General features: G+C 47.7%; 1 protein-coding gene across 5 annotated transcripts in view; it reads left to right on the forward strand.

The window, feature by feature from the left end:
• LOC144784964 (vomeronasal type-2 receptor 26-like) overlaps window positions 1–21495 on the forward strand; it is a 96393-nt gene that overhangs the window by 50883 nt on the left and 24015 nt on the right. For 3 of the 5 annotated variants that reach the window (XM_078664084.1, XM_078664086.1, XM_078664085.1), the window contains one exon: window positions 11322–11448. The exons of 1 other annotated variant lie outside the window; for it this stretch is intronic. In XM_078664084.1, the coding sequence (XP_078520210.1) occupies window positions 11322–11448 (127 nt within the window). Of the gene's footprint in view, window positions 1–11321; window positions 11449–11745; window positions 11846–21495 lie in introns of all 5 variants that reach the window. One more of the 5 variants, XM_078664087.1, reaches the window with a different exon arrangement.

The raw sequence follows: 21495 nt of genomic DNA on the forward strand, positions 1-21495 counted from the left end.
CTTGCACGCAATTAAGTGAAAAACGACACTTGCCTGTGCCAAAAACAGTGAAATAAGTGAATTTATTGCAGTGCTCGTATGATGAGGTTCAAGCAGCGAGTAGAACTTTCTTGTTTGATTGTTTATTTTGGAAACATAAATGTGTTAAATGCCTTCTGCTTTACCCTAAAGTGCATCCCTGTCTCAAGCAAGCAGAACAATGGAGGTGATATTGAGGCAGGCACTCCCTGCCTCCACTGTAAGGTTTTATTGCACCAGCTGCCTGAGTGCAAGGCTCACAGATACAAGATTCCACTTTCACTTCTGCTTGCCGCCACCAAAAGCTTCACACAGTTATGGCTCCTAATGTGGCAGAAACAGAGCATTTAGATAAGAACAGCACAGAAAAGTTGGGTCAATTTGAGAAATAGAATTGAGTCTCAAGTACCTATGCTAGACATCAGTTTGTGCCAGCAACAGCCTAGGCAACAGAAGAGTGGAAACAAAATATAACAAGATAGTGCATTGAATAATGGTGTACACAAAATGTGTGTAATGCCAATACAATCGTACACAAATGTGTGGTGAGTTAAGGGAGGGAGGATATACCACTTTCTTCAAGCGGGGGCTGTGCTCACCTCTTAGTCAATAGCTATTCTGCTGTGCAGATGTTAGGGTGCACAGTTTATCAATCTATTTTGGACTGTGAAGGGGCCACGACCCCTACCTTGGCGAAGCCGCGCCTTCCCTTACGATCCCGGCGCCCGCCATCCGATCCTCGGGCGTCCATAGCAACCCGGACTCCACCCCTCTCTTCTTCGTTTCAGGACCCAATCACGATGAGCAAGATCCTGGATGGACTCTCCCATGACCCGGGAAGTCCCTCCCATAGTCCAGAGCCGCAGCACAGAAAAGCCGGAACCGAGGACAACAGGGCGTTCAAGCAGGAAGACTCGTGGCAGGAGACAGCGTGCGGAGAACCCCGGGAGCCGAGCGGTGAAGCGGAAGAAGAAGAAGACGAAGTCTGGACGGAGGACTGGTGGAGTCCGGTGGAGGAAGCTGGAGAGCGGCCGCAACTCACGGGAGAGTTGCGGCGGGCCAAGTGAGTACCGACTCCCCTTTTCTAGCGAGTGTAAATATTGTAATGTACAGTAGGCCATCCCCCTCCACCTTGCACCCAGCACTGTAGGATATTGTATATATAACCCGTTTGTAGTCACCGGTACGATTGTAGATACTATCCCCTCACTTGCCCGTCACCAAGTCACCCATCTCCCCGCCCCTACTTCCTCTTTCCCTCTCTTCCTCCTCCCCTACCTACCTCACGTTCGCTGGTATTCCCACACAACTCCGGTGAAGGTAGACGGCATCACTCAGTTCTGAGTGGAAGAACTAACAGCCCTCTTTTTCTCTCCTTCCCATACCTCCGAGGAGCCACCGTCCCGCCGTTCGACTGACAAACCCCTCAGGAAACCATCAACACGTCTTCCAGCCAAGTACCTTCCCTCAACGAAGAGCCATCACCTTGACACAGCGCCAAGCATCGCTTCAAGACTCTGTTCTCCCTTTCCCTCACCCTCAAACTGTGTACTGAAAATAAAAATCGGCTAAGAGATAGCCCACTACATACGGCCTCCACGCCTGTTATTTCGGCCCGCCTACACCCCACGATCACAGGTGGTGTCAGAAGTAGGATCACCCGGAAGCATGGAGGCTGCCGTGAAAAAGCTGATGGAGCAATTCCTTAAGACAGCAGAGGACGACCGAGGACAATTACACGATTTGCTGAAAGGCCAGGGCACAGCTCAGGACCAAGCGTTGGGCAAGCTCACCGACGTCCTAGGGCATCAAAGACCGGTCACTACTCTTCCCTCAGGGGTTCTCCAGAAGTACGTGCCGGTAGGAAGACCCGGACTACTTCTTCACTAACTTTGAGAGACTGGCCAAGCCGCTGCCTGGCCCCCTGACCGTTGGGGTCATTATCTGGGTCCCCTGCTGACAGGCGAGTTACAGGCGGCGTACCAACAAGCCAATATCTAGGGACAGACACCTTATGGTGACATCAAAACCTGTATACTAGAATGCCTGGGTATTGACGACGAAACCTATCGGTTAAAGCTAGGCCAAGCCAAAGAAGGAGCACAAGAAACCCCTCGGGCCCTGTCTTTTCGTATCAAAGATCTGGCCGATCGTTGGCTGCGACCCGCCATGGCCACATAAGAAGAAATCCTCTCCAAAATCTACCTGGAGCAATTTTTGGCTTCTCTCCATCCTACCACCCAGAAATGGGTTCGTCAGCATGCCCGCCTCACACTGGAGAACGCGGTAGAGATAGCCAGTGCCTACAGCCGGGCCCAAGACTATCAAAAACCAAAAGAAGAACATACTCACCGACCCCAACCCCATGGCCACAATCGGACCCCGAGACCGTTCTTGCCCAGAAAACCGGAAACCCCTCCTCTTTTCCCTTACCCTGTTATGCCTCGACCGCCTCCACCCGGTCCTCAGTGTTATCACTGTGGGGGATATGAACACATTGCCCGTGTATGCCCCCAGAAAGAAGAACCAATGGAGGTGGGTCTCGCCCGGAACTTTGTCTGCCTCCCAGCGGAAACAACCCCTCCTGCATACCACTGCCCCGTGCGGATCGATGGACACCCGGTACTAGCCTTTGCCGACACGGGCTGCAGACAGAGCATGCTCCGACCCCAGGAGCTTCCTCACCCAGTGGGACCAGTAACCGGTACAGTAGCCATCCAGTGCATACACGGTGATACAAAACTGTACCCTACCGCCCGGATCAGAGTTCAACACCCCATGGATCACGGAAGCACGCTGACTGTGGGTCTCATACCCGCTCTTCCAGAGCAAGTAATACTGGGAAGCGACTACCCTGGTCTTCCCCGCCTTCTCCACGACACCACCACCTCCTTAGAAAAGTGGTGGTTGGAAGCTCCGTTTCCCCACGACCCTCCATCCACAGACACAACAGCCGCCAGACCGTACAAAACAAAAACCCACAAGAAAAAGGAGAAGAGGAACTATTCTACGGCTTTTCCCATCCGTGTGGAGGATCACCCCTGGGAAACAGACAGGGAGTTTCGCGCCGCCCAACAGGAGGACCCCGTCCTACAGGATGCATGGGGACGTGCCCTGGACAATGAAGACCCCCTACAAGTAGGTCCATACTTCTATAAAAAGAACGGACTTTTGTATAGAAAGGGGGGAGCCCAACAAACACCCCAGTTGATCATCCCTGGGCCCTTCCACGATAAAGTATTGTTTCTCGCCCACAGTCACCTCTTGGGGGGTCACTTTAGCGATGAGAAGACCAGGCAGGCAATCCTGGAAAAATTCTATTGGCCTGGCGTCTACCAGCAAGTAAAACAGTCCTGCCGTGCCTGCCCGATCTGCCAAAAGAACAGTAGATATCGGCCCCCAGAGTGCCCCTTCAGCCATTACCCCTTATCGACATCCCCTTCAGTAGGATAGGGATGGACATAATAGGCCCCATGTTACCATCTAGAAGCGTGTGTCGGTATGCATTGGTCCTAGTTGACTTTGCCACCCGTTTCCCGGAAGCTATACCCCTACGTCAACCCACCACCCAGAACATAGCTAAGGCTCTAATCACGATCTTCTCCAGGGTGGGCTTCCCTAGGGAGATCCTGATGGACCAGGGGACCCCCTTTGTATCAGCCCTTATGAAACAAGTATGTTCCCAATTAGGCGTTAAACAGATAAGAACTTCCGCTTACCATCCCCAAACAGATGGGCTGGGTGAGCGTTACAATGCCACCCTAAAAACCACCTTAAAGAAGTTATTGGCCTTGGAAAGCAAGAGGTGGGAAGAGATGCTACCCCTAGCGCTGTTTACGATCCGCTACAAAGTCCAGAGCAGCACAGGCTTTTCGCCCTATGAGCTTCTGTATGGGAGACCCCCACGAACCCTGTTAGACATGGCCAGAGAGGCTTGGGAGGCCGAACCCGACCGAACCAGACCCCTCCCGGAGTACGTAGAGAACCTTAGAACCCATCTGGGTCAAATACGAGACATAGTGCGGCAGAACATGGTGACAGCACAAGCAAACCAGAAACAGCAATATGATAAGGGCACAAAACCACGGTCCTTTCTTCCCGGTGACCTGGTACTTCTCCTGATGCCATCCTCAGACCACAAACTGCTGGGTCAATGGCAAGGCCCCTTTTCGGTCCTGAGACAGGTGACGCCGGTTACTTATGAGATAGTCACCCAGATATACCACGTGAACCTATTAAAGGAGTGGGTAGGCCCTCGTCCTGTTCTCTCTAGCACAGTACCTGTAACTGTCTTTTCCTATGAGGTCTGCATGGATTCAGATTTAAAGGACAGGCAGAAACAGGAACTCCGTACCTCCTTAAAGCCGCTACAACAGGTGTTCTCCTCCTACCCTGGCCACACGTCTGTCATCGAGCATGCCATTCTAACAGAGCCCGGCAAAACAGTACGCCAGCGACCCTATCGGGTCCCTGAGGCACGTAGGCCCGTTATCAAGGAGTAGATAGCCCAGATGCTACGTATGGGGATTAAGCATGGGCGTAAAATCAGTTCCGCTCGCGGATTTTGCGGATTTTCGGCAAATTCGCAATCCGCGAACTCTCGCGAACTTGCCGAAAATTCGTAAAATCCGTGCGAAGCGGATTTTTTGCTTGGTCGCACTTGCCAACTAGAATACTATACAATTTCGCGGGAGTAAACACTTGCGAACACGTAGATGCGGCGGACAGCGACAATCTCGCAATTGCGAGATTGCAAAATTTTCAATTTCGCACAAGAAATTCACCAGCAGGCAGCATAAACCTTGAAAATTATGGGTTTTTTCAGAATAACTCCTCAGGTTGACATTTGCCTGCACTTTTTCTTTGCAAGGAGTCCATTTTGGGGGGGGGGGGTTGGGAGGAAGGAAGTGCCCCACAGTCTCCAACTTCCTGCTCCTGTCCAGCAGGCTCCTCCCAGTGCTTTCTTCATGTGCTGGTCACTTTGATTTGGATCTTGACCTGGAAGGATTACTTTTTGTGGATGCTGCTGGATATTTGGATTTTTGCAAAACTGAAAGCACTCAGCAGGTGCAAAAGTTCAATCTTATCATTAGTAACCATTCCCTGTAGTGCTTCCTGAGGGGCCCCTTCAGAGTTCATTTGCCTACTTGCAACTATTCTATGACCCTGCTCTGACCCTCACAGCAGGCTCAGAGAATAGCTACAAGTATACAACAAAGGTTGTGTTAAAAAAATTACACTGCAACAGAAAGCAATTACAGACAAAACAGAAAGCACTCAGCAGGTGCAAAAGTTCAATCTTATCATTAGTAACCATTCCCTGTAGTGCTTCCTGAGGGGCCCCTTCAGAGTTCAGTTGCCTACTTGCAACTATTCTATGACCCTGCTCTGACCCTCACAGCAGTCTCAGAGAATAGCTACAAGTAGGCCACAAAGGTCCTATGAAAAAAAATTGCACTGCAACAGAAAGCAAATTACAGATAGGGAAGCAGGTGCCAGCCAGACTGGAAGTTTAAATTCAGTGACACATTAATCAACCCCAAATTAATTCATGTCAGTTGAAGCAGGGCAGGTGTGCTTGCTTTTTTCACCCCCATAATCTACAGTGATAAACCAACCAGAGGGTGGCAGTGATGTACCAGAGGGTGGCATGGGTGTACCAGAGGGTGGCAGTGGTGAAACAGAGGGTGCTGTGAACCTGTGATGATGAACCAGATGTAGAAACAACATAGTCGTGGCTGACAAGTAAGTTCGCAATTGCGAACTGGTACACAACCCTCGCGAACTGGCAGAAACCCTTGCGAACACAAAAAAAAAGAAAATCCACAATTTCGCGAATCCGTAAATACGCAAGTTCGCGGATTGCCAATTCGCAAAATCCGCCCATGCTTAATGGGGATCATAGAACCCTCTGTTAGAAGTTGGAACTCGCCGATTGTGTTAGTACCAAAGCCCGACGGGTCGATCAGGTTTTGCATCGACTTCCGCGAGGTCAACAAGATCTCATCCTTTGATACCTACCCTTTGCCTCGTGTTGATGAGATGATTGAACGTTTAGGGAAGGCCAAGTACATCAGCACGCTCGACCTCTGCAAAGGGTATTGGCAGATCCCCTTGAGACACGAAGACAAAAAGAAAACGGCATTCTCCACACCCGAAGGACTGTACCAGTTCACCGTGTTGCCCTTCGGCCTTCACGGTGCTCCCGCAACTTTTCAGAGAGCCATGAATCAGGTGTTACGGCCTCATTCCCAATACGCGGTGGCCTATTTGGATGACATAATCATCTACAGCGATGATTGGGACCATCACTTACACCACCTACAAGAAGTCATCTCCTCCCTGGGTTCCTATGGGTTCACCATTAACCCCTCAAAAACCACCTTAGCGGCCCAAACAGTCAAGTACCTGGTTTATCTGTTGGGCGAGGGAGTGATCCGACCCCAAAACAATAAGATCACCGCCATACAGTCCATACCCTTTCCCGAAACACGCAAAGAACTCCACGCATTTTTAGGCCTTTTAGGGTACTATAGGAGATTCATACCTAACTTTTCTCAGGCCGCAGCCCCCCTAACCGATCTCTTAACCGCATGCGCGCTTCGGCGATTTTCGCGCTACGCGGCTTTTTTCAAAAAGCCGCGTTAGATGACGAGCTCAGCCCGTCATCAGCGTGCGAGCGGCGCAACTGATGACGAGCTGAGCTCGTCATCAGCGCCGAAGGGGTTAAAGAAATCCACAAAGACGGAAGAGGCCCTAAGGCAGCCTGACCCCTCTTTGCTACACGCATTCAACATCCATAAGCAGTCCCTGATGTCTGCTCCTGTGCTCATCTGCCCGGACTATTCCCAACCCTTTATTCTCCAGACTGATGCCTCAGAACAGGGCTTAGGGGCCGTCCTCTCTCAAAAAGACCACAATGGAGACGAGCGACCCATCCTCTTTCTGAGTAGAAAACTGTTTCCCAGAGAGATGAACTACGCCGTAGTAGAAAAAGAGGCTCTGGCCATCAAATGGGCAGTGGAGAGCCTCCGCTACTACCTGGAAGGATGAGACTTTATCCTCTACACCGACCATGCCCCGTTGGAGTGGATGGCGCGGAACAAGGGACACAACAACCGCGTTCTTCGTTTGTTCTTATCCCTACAGCCCTTCAGGTTCAGGACCTTACATCGGAAAGGCGTTGATCAGGGGAACGTCGATTATCTTTCCCGATACCCTCTCCCTCCAACCCGATCAAGAAGGACAGCTAGGGGAAGGGGATGTGAAGGGGCCACGACCCCTACCTTGGCGAAGCCGCGCCTTCCCTTACGATCCCGGCGCCCGCCATCCGATCCTCGGGCGTCCATTGCAACCCGGACTCCACCCCTCTCTCCTTCATTTCAGGACCCAATCACGACGAGCAAGATCCCGGAAGGACTCTCCCGTGACCCCGGAAGTCCCTCCCATAGTCCAGAGGCGGAGCACAGAAAAGCCGGAACCGAGGACAACAGGGCGTTCAAGCAGGCAGACCTGTGGCAGGAGACAGCGTGTGGAGAACCCCGGGAGCCGAGCGGTGAAGTGGAAGAAGAAGACGAAGTCTGGACGGAGGACTGGTGGAGTCCGGTGGAGGATGCTGGAGAGCAGCCGCAACTCGCGGGAGAGTTGCGGCGGGCCAAGTGAGTACCGACTCCCCTTTTCTAGCGAGTGTAAATATTGTAATGTTCAGTAGGCCATCCCCCTCCACCTTGCACCCAGCACTGTAGGATATTGTATATATACCCCGTTTGTAGTCACCGGCCCGATTGTAGATACTATCCCCTCACTTGCCCGTCACCCAGTCACCCTTCTGCCCGCCCCTACTTCCTCTTTCCCACTCTTCCTCCTCCCCTACCTACCTCACGTTCGCTGGTATTCCCACACAACCCCGATGAAGGTAGATGGTATCACTCAGTTCTGAGTGGAAGAACTAACGGCCCTCTTTTTCTCTCCTTCCCATACCTCCGAGGAGCCACCGTCCCGCCGTTCGACTGACTAACCCCTCAGGAAACCCTCAACACGTCTTCCAGCCAAGTACCTTCCCTCAACGAAGAGCCATCACCTCGACACAGCGCCAAGCATCGCTTCAAGACTCTGTTCTCCCTTTCCCTCACCCTCAAACTTTGTACTGAAAATAAAAATCGGCTAAGAGATAGCCCACTACATACGGCCTCCACGCCTGTTATTCCGGTCCGCCTACACCCCACGATCACATGGACATTTACACTTATTTGACATAAATTAGCTTTTACAAATACAGAAACAGTTCTGCACATTAAAACACAGCACAGTAGGTTGTCGCACACCCGCCTCCACTCTACATTGTCAGCAGAAGAGGCCTCGCCTGGGATAACAGGGGCAAAGAAACACATGAATCGCAAATATCTGGATTTTCTGTCCAGTAACTGGTCAAATACCGAGAACATGCTCAAACGTTTGACAAGTATGCATATCATGATGTTATTACACTCACAGTGTGCATATCATATTACTACTACACTCACACTATTGATAACAATAACATTATTTTTTATGATTGTCAGCTCTATTGTTATTATTAGTTCTACTGCTTTTTGTGCAATTGTTGTGGATGATATAAACAACAATGAGGATGTGGCGTAACGGCTGGAGCGGTCGACATTCCAGCTGGGAACCGGGTTTGAGTGTCGGCAGGGACACTCAACATCCTGTGATTCTTGGCAAATCACGTAATCTCCCTGTGCCTAGAAATGAATGTTTCCATCTGTAACGCAATTGGTGCTCATGTTAAGTGCTCTGATATCTTCGGGTCGAGCTCATGCTACATATAATTCAAATACATAATATTAACTTTATATAAGATGCTGAATGATCTTTGGGCGCCTAGATAACACAAACTGTTACTAGCACAGTCGAGCTCCCGCCCTCAGCCTGGTTGAAATGCTGCATCTGCTTTGCCTCTTCCTCATGTCAGCACCGAGGTCATTGTGTTCTCTCTGAGGCCTAGGACTTATGGGAAGTCAGTCTAGATAGTTCTACATTACTAGGTGTGTAGTGCTTAAAAGTAACGCAAGATAAGAACCTTACATTTAGGCCACACTTTGTAAACAAGAGAGGACCCTGGAACTGCTTTGGAGCTTTAGATTATCTAAAGCTGGGGGTGCAGTCTCGACACTAAAGGAATTCCAGTAGATTTATGACAATACGGAGTCTATGTGTTTAGGCTTATGAGGTGGCGCAGAATAGATTTCTCGCCTGATGTGATACTGTGTGTAATATGATTTATGTTACAGGATGATGCTGAGTATAGTGTCTGCCAGTAGTTACTGGTTGTGGCATATGTTTATAATATATTCTTACTTATACTATTGTTACTTGTGGACACTATCACTAGTGTCTTGTGGGCTTCTTAACAAAAGGGTTGATCGCATTTTAAACAAAATTCTAAAATGTATGGTGGGCTTCCACCAACCATGATGGAAGAACGGCCAAAACATGATTAATTTTCCCTTATGGGGGAGGTATAAATACAAAGAAAAAGCCCCAAAGTGGAGCGACCCTTGCCCACGGAGTCGCTCCAGTCCCCACAATAATTGCAAAAATGACATCCCTGGGGTCTAGTTGGCATTGACTCCCCAGGGGGGTGGAGGGAAATCAGCTGAAAAAGAAAGGCCTAACTATCCCGTGGGGGAGCTGAAACATTGTCATAACATTAGCCCATAAGTAGAGTGACTCTTGCCCAAGGGGCCACTACCCCAACAAAAATAAACTCCTATTGGTCTGGTAGATTCAATTTCTTGCTCCACAATCGCAGCCCCACCCGCAACCATAGAGCAGAAATCGTCTACAAACAGACACGGCGGGAACGGACAAACTTGCTTCTTTCCCCTTATGTAGGTCTGCCTAGTACACTCCTCTCTCCCGAGAAGGACTTACCTAAAAGGAGTCCTCTCTCTAAAATGCGCTGAAAGAACATCACTTCCAGAATGTCCCGACACCATCTGATGATGTTGATGCTCCATGCACGCACTGACATCATCGGAATGCTGAAGGGGGGGGATGTACGTGCCGCTGACACACCCAATGGAGGCATGTTATGGGGTGGTGTGGGGGTACCCCCAGTGTTCTCCATATGGGTGGGTGCCCGGACAGCCTGGATTTCTCCTCAGCACACAAGCACTGTGGCTGAGGATGGCTCCAGACCTTTGGGAGTTCCCCTTCATCTCGTCTCCATTCAAGGAGTTGTTAGGTGACTGTTACAAATTAAATTGTAAAACTACTTCTACAGGTTCCTCCAACAATTGATTAAGATTTTAATTATTTTTGGAATTCACAAATACTTTCAGAGTAATCCAGAAAGTGATTATCGCACTACTGTTAATATCAATGTAGAAATCTCATCTTTGAATGAGAAATTGTGCATATACATTCATAAGAAAAATCCTGAGGAAGTGGAAGCTTACTTGCTCACTTTTTCATTTGCTCTATGCAAAAAATATATTTCCTGGAGCAAAAACTATTTTTTTACATTTTCGCCAATTTTGGGGTTGTTTCAAGCACATTCACACTTTGCAAATGGATTTCCACCTGCCCTTGACAGATGTGTATCTCCACCATTTACCAGGTGGTTATGGATCAGCAAAATCTTGTCAACCCTTCAAACAAGAATGTTTACTCTTTAGAAATTCTAATTTCTAAAGTATTTTTACACTTCATAAGGGTCTTTATATGTAAACTACACCTACACATTCAAATAGGTCTGTGAATTGACAGCCCTGTTCCTCGTCCTTTGGATGCTAGGTCTCTTAGTATTGTCTGTTAACCTGTTCTCCTCAGACTTCCTGGTTCTGTAATAATATGGCATGTACGGTGTGTTTCTTCCCCATGAAGACCCTGGCTCTGGTATATCAAGTGCCCTTAAATATGTCCTCTCTGTTCCACTGATGTTATCTCATCTGCCTCACACCTCTTCCTTTCTGGATCTCTCACACTAACATTATCCCATACCACTGGCTCTATGGCCATCGGATACCTCACACTGAGAGTATCACATCTGCCCTGCATCTCTCACTCCCTGGATCCCTCACACTGATGCTATCACATCTGCCCTGTATCTCTTACTCCCTGGATTCTTTAAACTGATGTTATCACATGTGCCCTGCCCCTTATTTCTTTCATCTCTGTTCTCTTACATGACAAACTATACAAATTCTTTCTCAGTCGGCAGGATGTGTGATAATGTTGCATGTCCCCCTTTGTTTCTTCCCCTGTTGATGTCTCACACATCTCCATCTCTTCCCCTCCAGATCATCCCAACATCTGTGTGCAGTGAGAGTTGTCCTCCTGGATACAGGAAGGTCCCCATAAAGGAGAAACATATCTGTTGCTATGACTGCACCCTCTGCTCAGAAGGAGAGATTACCAACAAGAGTGGTAAGTGATAAAGCATTGCGTGACAACCAATGATCCTTTTCAAAGACCCAAATGAGAAGATGTTCAATTTCCTCATGAGTGTTAGTTATCTTGGCAAATAGCCCTCTTCATTTGAAATATTTGCTTTACATATGTTCACCATGTCAGTCACATGGAAATAAAGTTGTTAGAACAGAATAATAATATAATTTAAGGATCTGCCAAAGCTAGAATTAGTCCATGGTCATCAACTAAACCACACCTTTCTTTCTTTTATTCTCTCCCTCTCCATTCTCCCAACCCAATGATGGCTTTGAGGTGCGGCCACTGGTACAGTGGCACCAGGTGCCAATGTCAAGGAAGTGCCCTCTGCATGGCAGGCTGAACTGAGATAAGAGGATCCTGCCGAGATCTTTGTGTGAGCAGCATTTTCAGGGGGTATTTTCAAGAGAATGACAACTGTGGTGGTTAATGCACTCGAGGGAGTGATCTTAGATTTGTCTATCACAGTTTTGACTCATGATATAGAAGCATAGAGGGTTAATGTTCCTGCTGCAATGCACAACATGTGACATGCAGATCACAGATTAGTATTTTATGTCGATAGCTTACTGGGTTATCGCTTTTATCACATAGATCCTTCTGTACTTGGAGTTCAATAGTGACAATCCTGCAGATATAACCCACTGAGCTATGAACTGGCCTCAACATCTTGCATGCAAATTAAAAGGCAGAGGTTCAGAACATTATTGCAACATTGCTAAAAAGGCATCATTTGGGGAGAAATGCAATTTTATTAGCTTGAATCCTCGATCATGTGTTACATTTATGGCCAGGTTTACAAAGACTTAGTGCCTGCTTTGCTTCAGAAAAGTGATGCAAACCTGCTGCAAAGTATTGTTTTGGGGCTTACCATGGGTGGCACATTGACCTTCCCCTGCTCTCACCCATAGATTTTGATTTCCATTTACTAACTTTGGTATGAAGGGATTGACATAAACAAATTATGCATCCATGAGACAGACATAAAGGTTAAAGAAGCATTTATTTTCTCCAAACCTTTCAAACTTGGCATAGGTTCTGCGCAGTACAACTCACACACAAAGTGGTAAAGGGTTGCACTTTGTCAAATATAGAATTTTGCGCTGTAAGGGCACCATTCCAGTATAAAACCTAAGCTTGAAATCACCTGAACTCCCTTACACCATGGTGCAAGTGTGTGTGCATTGGTGCAAGGCAGCCTAAAGTATGCAAACACTGGAGGAGAGAGCAACAGCATCATATCTTAGCGCCCCTTCGTTTCTCCATGGCCAGGACTGTAAATTGTAATGCCTATCTGTGAGAAAGTCATCCTTGTTTGATTGACACTGGTGGTAACTCACTCTGATTGTGCCCTGGGTCATGCTAACCAGACCCAGGGCCAGTAGTCTGTGTCAGCCCTAGGTGCCCCAGGGGTAGGATGCCTTGCAACTATAAACAGGAACATTATATAAGAGATGTTTTCTATGCCCAGGTGTAAGAGTAACTGCATATTTCCCCATTTTAGCACATGGGCTCCAAAGGCTAACATAGGAATACTTTAATACATGATAACTATCGATAGAAGCCAGCTGATAATGCACTTCAAATATTAAAATGATCATTAGAATACATCCAACAACTTGCCATGGTTAGATGTATTATAACTATCACAGAAAATAATGTAGAGAACTATGTTTTATGATGTAGTAACAAGCCAGCCTTCCAGCAGTCTCTCCCGATTGGCCAGCCTTCCAGCAGTCTCTCCTGATTGGCCAGCCTTCCAGCAGTCTCTCCTGATTGGCCAGCCTTCCAGCAGTCTCTCCTGATTGGCCAGCCTTTGACAGGCTGGTCCACATTGCTCTGATGAGGTGTGAAGTGGCCTGAGCTGGGACAAAGGGCATCCGGTAGGAGGAGATCTGCAAGCTGTAGAGCAAAAGGCAGGGTGGGCGTAGAGTAGCTAAATTGGTCTTTAAAGTGGGGATGACAGTTAGGACAGGGCACAAGCTCACACTCACTTCCTGCACCCCAAGCCAGACAGGAGCCCCAGTAATTAAATTAGCAGAGGGGGCTTGAAAGGAAGTGTTAAGGAAACTTAGCCATGCCTGTTGTTTGGCTTAGCCAGATCTTAACCTCCAGAGACAATTCTCCATTTTGGATTTTTAAGAAATAGTGTTTCTGGGACAAGAATATGCCACACATTGGAGGAATTGATCATACCTGCGGGTGGAACCCTGCACCCCATTGATCAGGAGAGCCCTCGTGCTTATCACCCAAGAACACTGGATACATATGGGAGAGCTGCCCAGCAACTTAGATCCCTGCTTGAAACTACAAGAAGAAGAAGGACCGACCCCCTGGAAGTCTGGCCTGCACCAAGAGGACTGCACTCTGAATGACTGCACCTGCTGCACACTTTTGGAACTATAGATTTAAGGTCTTTGCCTTGCTTTAAAAATAGAAGGAGTGGACTCCCTGAAATCAACATGTTAAAAGAGCTCCACTTGCATCATCTCCACCAAGAAGAAACCAGCTGACAACCTTCAACTAGACTTTAGAGGGTTTGGCCAAGTTCATTGCGGGACACATAGTAACAACATCCCACGGAGAAACTCAGTGCCTCTGGAACCTTGCATTGGTGTTTCTACACTTCAGTAAACCAAGAAGTTTGGAGACGATTAGAAAATTTTTGGTAAAAATCACCATGACGGTGACCCACCCATCGACGGGAGTCAAGCCAGAGACGTTGAATTACAACCCGGCCTGATATTCACAATTGCCCCGCTGAAGCTCTGGAGCTTTTTGTTGCTCACAAGACTTCCAGGAGATGACCTAGGCATCGCAGTGACCCAAACTTCTGTCATTAACTCAAAACCGGGCCTGACAAGGAACGTTGCTTGACCTCAAGAGAGAAAGCTCCAAAAAAGTGATGTAGTCAGAAGGTAAAAACTTTACAGAGCCCTACTGCTAAGTGTCAGTCCAGAAACTTTGACTTTGCTCCGGTTAATCACAACCAGAAGTCCCAAAGTGGTGCTTTTAGCTTTTAGGCATTAGTAATATTTTATTCTTTAAAAAACAATGTTTCTAGTTCCCTACATTGGGTTTTTTGTTGTCTTGGTGTCATTTTAATCATAAAATGATTTCCTATTTTCATAAATTGGTGTTGGGTTTTTTCTTATTTCACATATTGGTGTTTTTAAATGCTTTACAAACCTATCGCCTAAGTAAGGCCTGTATGCTCATAGCCAGCTTATAAGGGTTGAGCAAGGGGATAATTTTTCCAGACCTTGATTGGACCTTATATTGTTATTGGGGCCGTATTACTAGTGGTAGCTACCTACCTTCACCTACCTTCACCTACTAATAAACTCCATTCCAACCCTACCATGGGGGTGACACGTGACTCCTACATATTTTAGTCATTATTGTTTTAAGTGACATGTCCTATTCATTGGTTTACACACTTTTACGGCTCTCGGTATATGATGTGAAGTACTATGACAGTCTATGTTGGGATGATTAGCGCTATAAATAAATACATGCCAGGTAGTGGCTAAGAAGATGTGGGGGCACCATTGGCAGGTGGCAGAGCGGGAATATATGAAGAATAAGGCTATGGCGCGGTCAAACAAAGATTGTTGCACCGGGCGACACTAATGATGATGCCGGCCCTATTTCAACCCCTCACTGAAAGACATTCTCTCCCTTTTCTTCAGTTTTCAGGATAATGGATCACTCACCAGACCCTCTTGTCCTGTCAGCACAGCACACACGCTTCCTTTCTGTTTTCTCTGTGCAGTGATCTCTCATTATTCCTTCTGTCCCCTCCTTGCAACACATTTTTCCTTGATGTCTGTCTTTGTCAGTCTGTCGGTCTCTCTCTCTCTCTCTCTCTCTCTGTCTCTCTACTCCATCAAACTCTGTCCCTCCTACCCTCTTTCTCGTTTCCCCAGTTGTCTCTGTCTATATCCGTCTTAACCATGTTTTCACTTTCTCTCTTTTTCATTCCTTTTACTCTCTCTCTTCCTACACTGCTTTGTCTCCATTTGGGTCTTATGTTTCCTCTATCCACTGTTGTCTTCCCTTTCTTCTCTCAATTCTCCTGGGTTCCCGTTCATTCTGCTACTCTGTCTCTCTATGTTGTGCTCTCTTCCTCTCTCCATTGTCTGCCTTTCTCTTCATCTATGTTTTATTTCTTCTGTCTTTCATCTGAAACCGCCTATGCCACACTACTCCCCATTAGACCTTCTATACATATGAGCAAGAGACAGAGGTGAAGTGTAAAGACACAGAGGTTTCAATAAGAGGGGGAGAAGCAAACACCTATGGTATCAAGCAAAGAGGAGAGATAAACTGAGAGAGACAGAAGGGGCCAAGGAAAAGATCAAAGATCAGACAAAGATGTTGATACTCGGGTCAATTCAGGCCATTTCACAAGCTGCATTTTGTAGCACAAACAATAGTACTAATCACTAAGCATGGGCGGATTTTGCGGATTCGCAATCCGCGAATTTGCGTATTTGCGTATTTGCGGTTTGCGAAAATCCGCAAACTCCGCGAATTCTCGCGGATTTTGCGGGTTTTTTGGGGGATTTGTGTTCGCACGGGTTTCTGCAAGTTTGCGAGGGTTTTGTAGAATTTCGCAAATTGCGAACTTACTTGTCGGGTCGCCAGTTTTGCGAACTTGTTGTTTCTACGTGCCCAGCCTGTTTGCAAGGCTTTCTTCATCACTGCCACCCTCTGTCACCACTGGCACTCTCTTTGTTCACCCATGCCACCCTCTGGCTCACCCATGTCACCCTCAGTGTCATCACAGCACCCTCTGGTTCACCAGTGTACATTATTGGGGCAAAGCAAAATACTGCCATCCTCTGTCAACACTGGCACTCTGGTTCACCCATGCCACCCTCTGGCTGGCACACCCATGCCACCCTCGGTGTCATCACAGCACCCTCTGGTTGACCAGTGAGTGTACATTATTATAGCAAAGCAAAGCACACCTGGTAATTGCTTCAAGTTTTGCAAACAACAACACCTGCCCTGACCCAACTGACATTAAAGAAGGCTGGCACCTGCTTGTCTGCTCCCTTTCCTTTTTGTTGCAATGTAAAAAAATTTTAACAGGATGCAATGGCATACTTCTAACTATTCTGTGACTGTCAAAGCAGGGTCACACAATAATTGCAAGTAGGCAACCGGATTCTGGAGGGCCCCTTCAGGAAGCACTACAGGGAAATGGTTACAAATGATGAGCTTGAACTTTTGCACCTGCTCGTTGGTTTTGCTTTTGCAAAACTCTTTTTTCGGTAATTTCGCCCTATTCGCGAGGCGCGGCGTCGTGCGAACTCGACCGTGGAAGCCGCTAACTTGTGCGAGTTACCCCAAGGTTGAGTATGGGCGCCGCCATTTTGTTTACGTGACGTATTTCCGTTTCCGCCCGCTATGTGTAATCTCGCGGAATGAGCGCATTGCGAATGCAAGTTCGCACGAGTTCGCGAGAGAAATCGCGTGCGAACTTACTTACGCGCACGTGATCGGGCCGCCATCTTGTTTTTCATTCATTCCTATGTGTCTGGGCATGGTGTTTCTATCCTCTTTATATCTCTGCCATCCTTTGCTTGTTTTAATATTTTTTTGATCTATTTAACTTATTTTCTATCCCTCTATTTTTCTAGGTCTATATTTTTGTGTTTTAGGCTACTTTTGTTTACTTTTCAACTACTTTTTAAAACTTTTATTTTCTTCTTCCCTAATCTTATTCTTTTTCATTTTGTCTCCTTGCTGCTAACACCTGCCCAGACCATGGTGAAGACAGCTGTGAAGCTGCCCAAGACGGCCCCCGCAGCCCGTGCCCGACTCCCGTGTGGCCGTTTGAGGGCAGAAATGGTGGTGCCCAGGGAGATCTTCAGCCCTGAGGAGGTGGGCGCACTCGTTTTTTATGTGCAGCGCCGCCTCCCCAGGACCATCGCGGCAGGCGGCAGGATCGCTGGTGGCTACACCAACCGCCAGGAGCGACGGAAGCGGTGGGAGCAGGTGTGCCGGGCCCTGTTTCACATCTCGGGGGTCCAGCGCACCTGCAATCAGGTGACCCACCGCTGGACCGATATCCTGGACCGGGAGCGCGACCTGCTCGACCTGCTGGGAGTGGAGGTCCCCGGGCTTGGTGAGTAGTATTAGCAATTTTTTCATCACTCACTACTCTGTTTTTTCTCCTGCTCTGTGTGTTATATTGCAAATGTTTGCTTTAACTTTTTTACAAAGAGCAATAATGCTGCCGATTACATTGATAGGAGAGGTAAATTAATATTTCAAAATCTTCTGTGCATTTCAGGTGAACTGCTCTCCTTCTCTGTGGCGGTGCCACTGCTTATTTGTTTTCTATTTTGTGTTCATTTAATTGGGCTGAGTAATGTATGAGTGTACTTTACAGAACTGCGTAATGCTAGACACAAAGGGGCAGATTTACAAGCCCCTTGCGCCACGTTTACGCTGCCTTACGTGGCGCATCCCTGCGAGTCATTTACAACGTGATGCATCTAAGGAGATGCGCCACGTTAAGGCCTGTGCCTGCGCCACAATGGGTGCGTTCCCACGCAGGGCAGTGGGGGGGGTGGGTGGCGGTCAGGAAGCTGTGCGCCTCGCAAAAGTGCCTGCGTGAAATCTACAAGATTTAACGCAGGCACTTCCGCGACGCTGCTACGTCAATTCTTTATGCCTGCTTGCTTGAAGCAGGCGTAAGGACTGATGCGGTATGTTGAGTATTGGGCAGCCCTGAGCATTGCTCGAGTTGCATCGTGCCTGCGACGCGACTCTAGAGATGCGCCCCTCTTTCGTCACGAGATGCGTCACGCATCTGCCTACCCTTGCGCCAGGGTTTGCCGCATTGTAATTGCGGCGCATCTGCCGTGACGCAAGGTTAGTTTTGCGTTACGTATTTGTTCTGGTGCACCTCTGAGTAGAGGCTCAGGTGCAGTTCTTCCTTTGTAGCCCATCGACAAGCAGCAATCATCAATGTTTTCTGTTCTTTTTTTCATGTTGTACGTCCGGTCCGCCCAGGGGCAAGCGGACGGAAAAGGAGGATGCTGTGGCTCCAAAGGAGGAGGATGCAGGCCAGGGCGGCGAGTGCTCCTTTGCTGGCCCCAGTAAGTTTTCATTTAAATATAGAGGACCTATTGTTGTCCAAGCGTTCCTAATTTAATTTTTTTGACATAGTGTTTAGATAGGAGCAAAATCCATAATACTACTGTTGCAGGGACAATTCTCCACAAACCGAACTATGGACACCAAAAACCAGAGTAATAATATTTCAGAGTGGCGTGTTTGGCACACTGTATAAACATGGTAGTGTCAGCGGCACGGACTCCTTGCAAAAATTGCAAAACCTTTCGCTCAGTCACTCGAGTCTGGAGGACCAAAAACCACAGAGTCTATTCAAGTTTAAAAGCTTTATTAAAAGTAAAAGTAAACACATATATTAAAATAAAGTTAGCTAGAAATGGAAAAGTGCTTGGTGCTGAGTTGATGAGTAATGGAACACATTTCTTGTGGTCGAGCCGAGCTTTCACCTGGTTTGAAGTTGATGTTGCTCTTGTCCTTAGAAGTCCAGCTTCTGTCTGTTCAGAGAAAAATGGTGTGTGTTAAAATTAAGCAAGTATTCATCAATTGTGACAAAAAAAAGTGCAGCAAGACAACAGCCTTCCCTGGAAGGAGGGACATTTTTACTTTAGACTAGAGTAGACAGTCAATTACTTTTTCTGTTGTTTTCACATTTCTTCATTCCTAGACCAAATACTAGTGAGTGGTGTAATCTAACATTCTTAAATCTACTTTGTAGGTGGAACATCTGGTGGCGGGGCCAGCTCGGATGAGGTGGTGGTGATAGACTCCGATGACAGCTCTGGGGAGGAGGCGGCGCAAGAACAGACTGTGAGGAAGCAGACAGTGGCGGTGGCGGGTACAGGTAAGCTGGATCATGGTCCTATCTGACTCTTAGATAGCATATGATGTGTATCTACAGAGAGTAGACGGTCACTGGATGAACTACGAACATACTATGAAATGTTTCCGGGGGGGGGGTGCAACATCATCACCATCTCCTGAGTCCTACTCCTGACATGATTGAGCACAAGTATTAAATAATTTTTTTTTAAATCTAACACGACATTGAGCTTAAATAAACAAAGAACCCCATAGGGAGAAGAGAAAAATCTTGTGCAGCACCACAGCAGACGACCTGGCAACTAAATTAAAACAGAGGGAAAAACAAAAAATGGCAGAAAAAAAAATTCAATCTAAATCAAGAGGATGTGGTTATAGAGCATGGGTCCTCACAAACTTTCTCTCGGGGCCAAATTGATAGTGTGGTTTGTGGCCAAGGGCCGCACCGAAGGGGGCAGGGTCAGTGGGGGAGGGGGGTGGATCTAGAGCAACAAAAAAAAATATGACCATGAAATTGAACTCATGCCCCTGCAGCGGATGCCTTCGTCCACTAAGCCACCAGACCTGGCATACACATTACACACATCTTTCTTTCTCTCTCCCTCTCCCTCTCTCTCTGTCTCCCTCCCTCATCCTCCCTCTGTCACCCTCTGGCTCCCTCCCTCTCTCTCTCTCTCCTTCTGTCTTCCTCTCTCTCTGTCTCTGCCTCTATCTGTCTGTCGGTCCCAGCCTGCTGTAATTACCATATTGTAATTTGTCACTGGGCCAGCACTGGATGGACCTGCGATCCAGGGGGGGGGGGCAATCGCGCCCTCTCTTGCCCATCCCTGCGGACGCCCATGATATTGGCCTGAATAGTTTCTTTTGTACTGCGCTGGCTAGTTGCTAGTTGTACTGTGACACAACTTCCTGCTGAATCATTTTGTGTTAATCATATTCTTAAAGAGCATTGGTTACAGATTATGTCTTTCTTTCTTCATATAGTTGGTCATACTAAAACAACAAAACCCACAAGGAGTATGCAGGCTGTACTGGCCCGGCAACGGAGTCTGGATGCAACTGTTGCCCAATATCGGCGGCTGGTGGAACTGGAGGGGGACGACACGCAGTCCAGTACTTCGAATGTAACATCTGCATCCTCCTCCGTGACCCCACGTTCTGCCGGTCAGCGCAGTGCTCCAGCCAAACGGAGCCGTGCTGGCAGACGCCACCGCCGAGCAGCAAAGGCTGCACCTCACAGTACTGTTAAGGCTCGCTTGCGCCGTGCAATCCGCAGAGTGTCGGACCTGGAGGCGGAGGTCCGGAAATGGAAAGAGTACCAACATTTGTTGGAGGGCCTCCGTTTAGATCACGCCACCCTCCGGGAGCAGTATGATGCCCTGGCCCTAAGGCATGATGCCCTGGAGGCCAAAGTCAACACCATGCATCCCTAGAGTGTCCCTTGCCCCTTTTTTAGAGACTTTTGGGGGGTGGGAATTGGGAGTTGGGTTTTTTGGGGACTTTTGAGGGTCTATTTATTTGTTGGGGTTAGGGAGGGTCTTGCGGGAGATTATTTTGTTAGGGATATAAAAATATACTTTTTCAAACTTTATCTGAGCATATCTTTTTTTTTACTACTTTTGAGCCTGGTGGGTGGTGGTTTTGCAGTAAGTTCGTTTTACTGAACACTGTCATCGTGTTGGTTCACGTGTAATTGGCCAAATGTTTTCCAAAGTAAATGCCTGTCACAGAGTTTGTTAATTGAAGAGTCCTAGGACTTTACTACTAGTACCACTGTCACTCTCTCGCCTCTCCTAATACTCCATTATACTACCTCCCATCCAAACGCTTATCTTACCTGTAATTTGTGTTTGAGGGCTGGCTCCACCTGGAATTCACAGTGTCCTAAAGCGTTCTGCAGCAGGGCCCCAACTGGAGTTTCCCGGCGTGGATTTTCTGCAAAACAAAAGCAATCAACATTAGAAATATGGCAGCGGTGCTCACAGACCCCAAAATCCTAGAAGCCCCACAGACAGCACCCCTAAGACAGGCAAGCGAGCAATAATAACGCCTAAACGTTCACGTGTAATAGGCCAAATGTTTTCCAAAGTAAATGCCTAACCAATTTCATCC

This window comes from Lissotriton helveticus, chromosome 10 (assembly GCF_964261635.1).
Source record: "Lissotriton helveticus chromosome 10, aLisHel1.1, whole genome shotgun sequence".
Taxonomy (NCBI): Eukaryota; Metazoa; Chordata; class Amphibia; order Caudata; family Salamandridae; genus Lissotriton; species Lissotriton helveticus.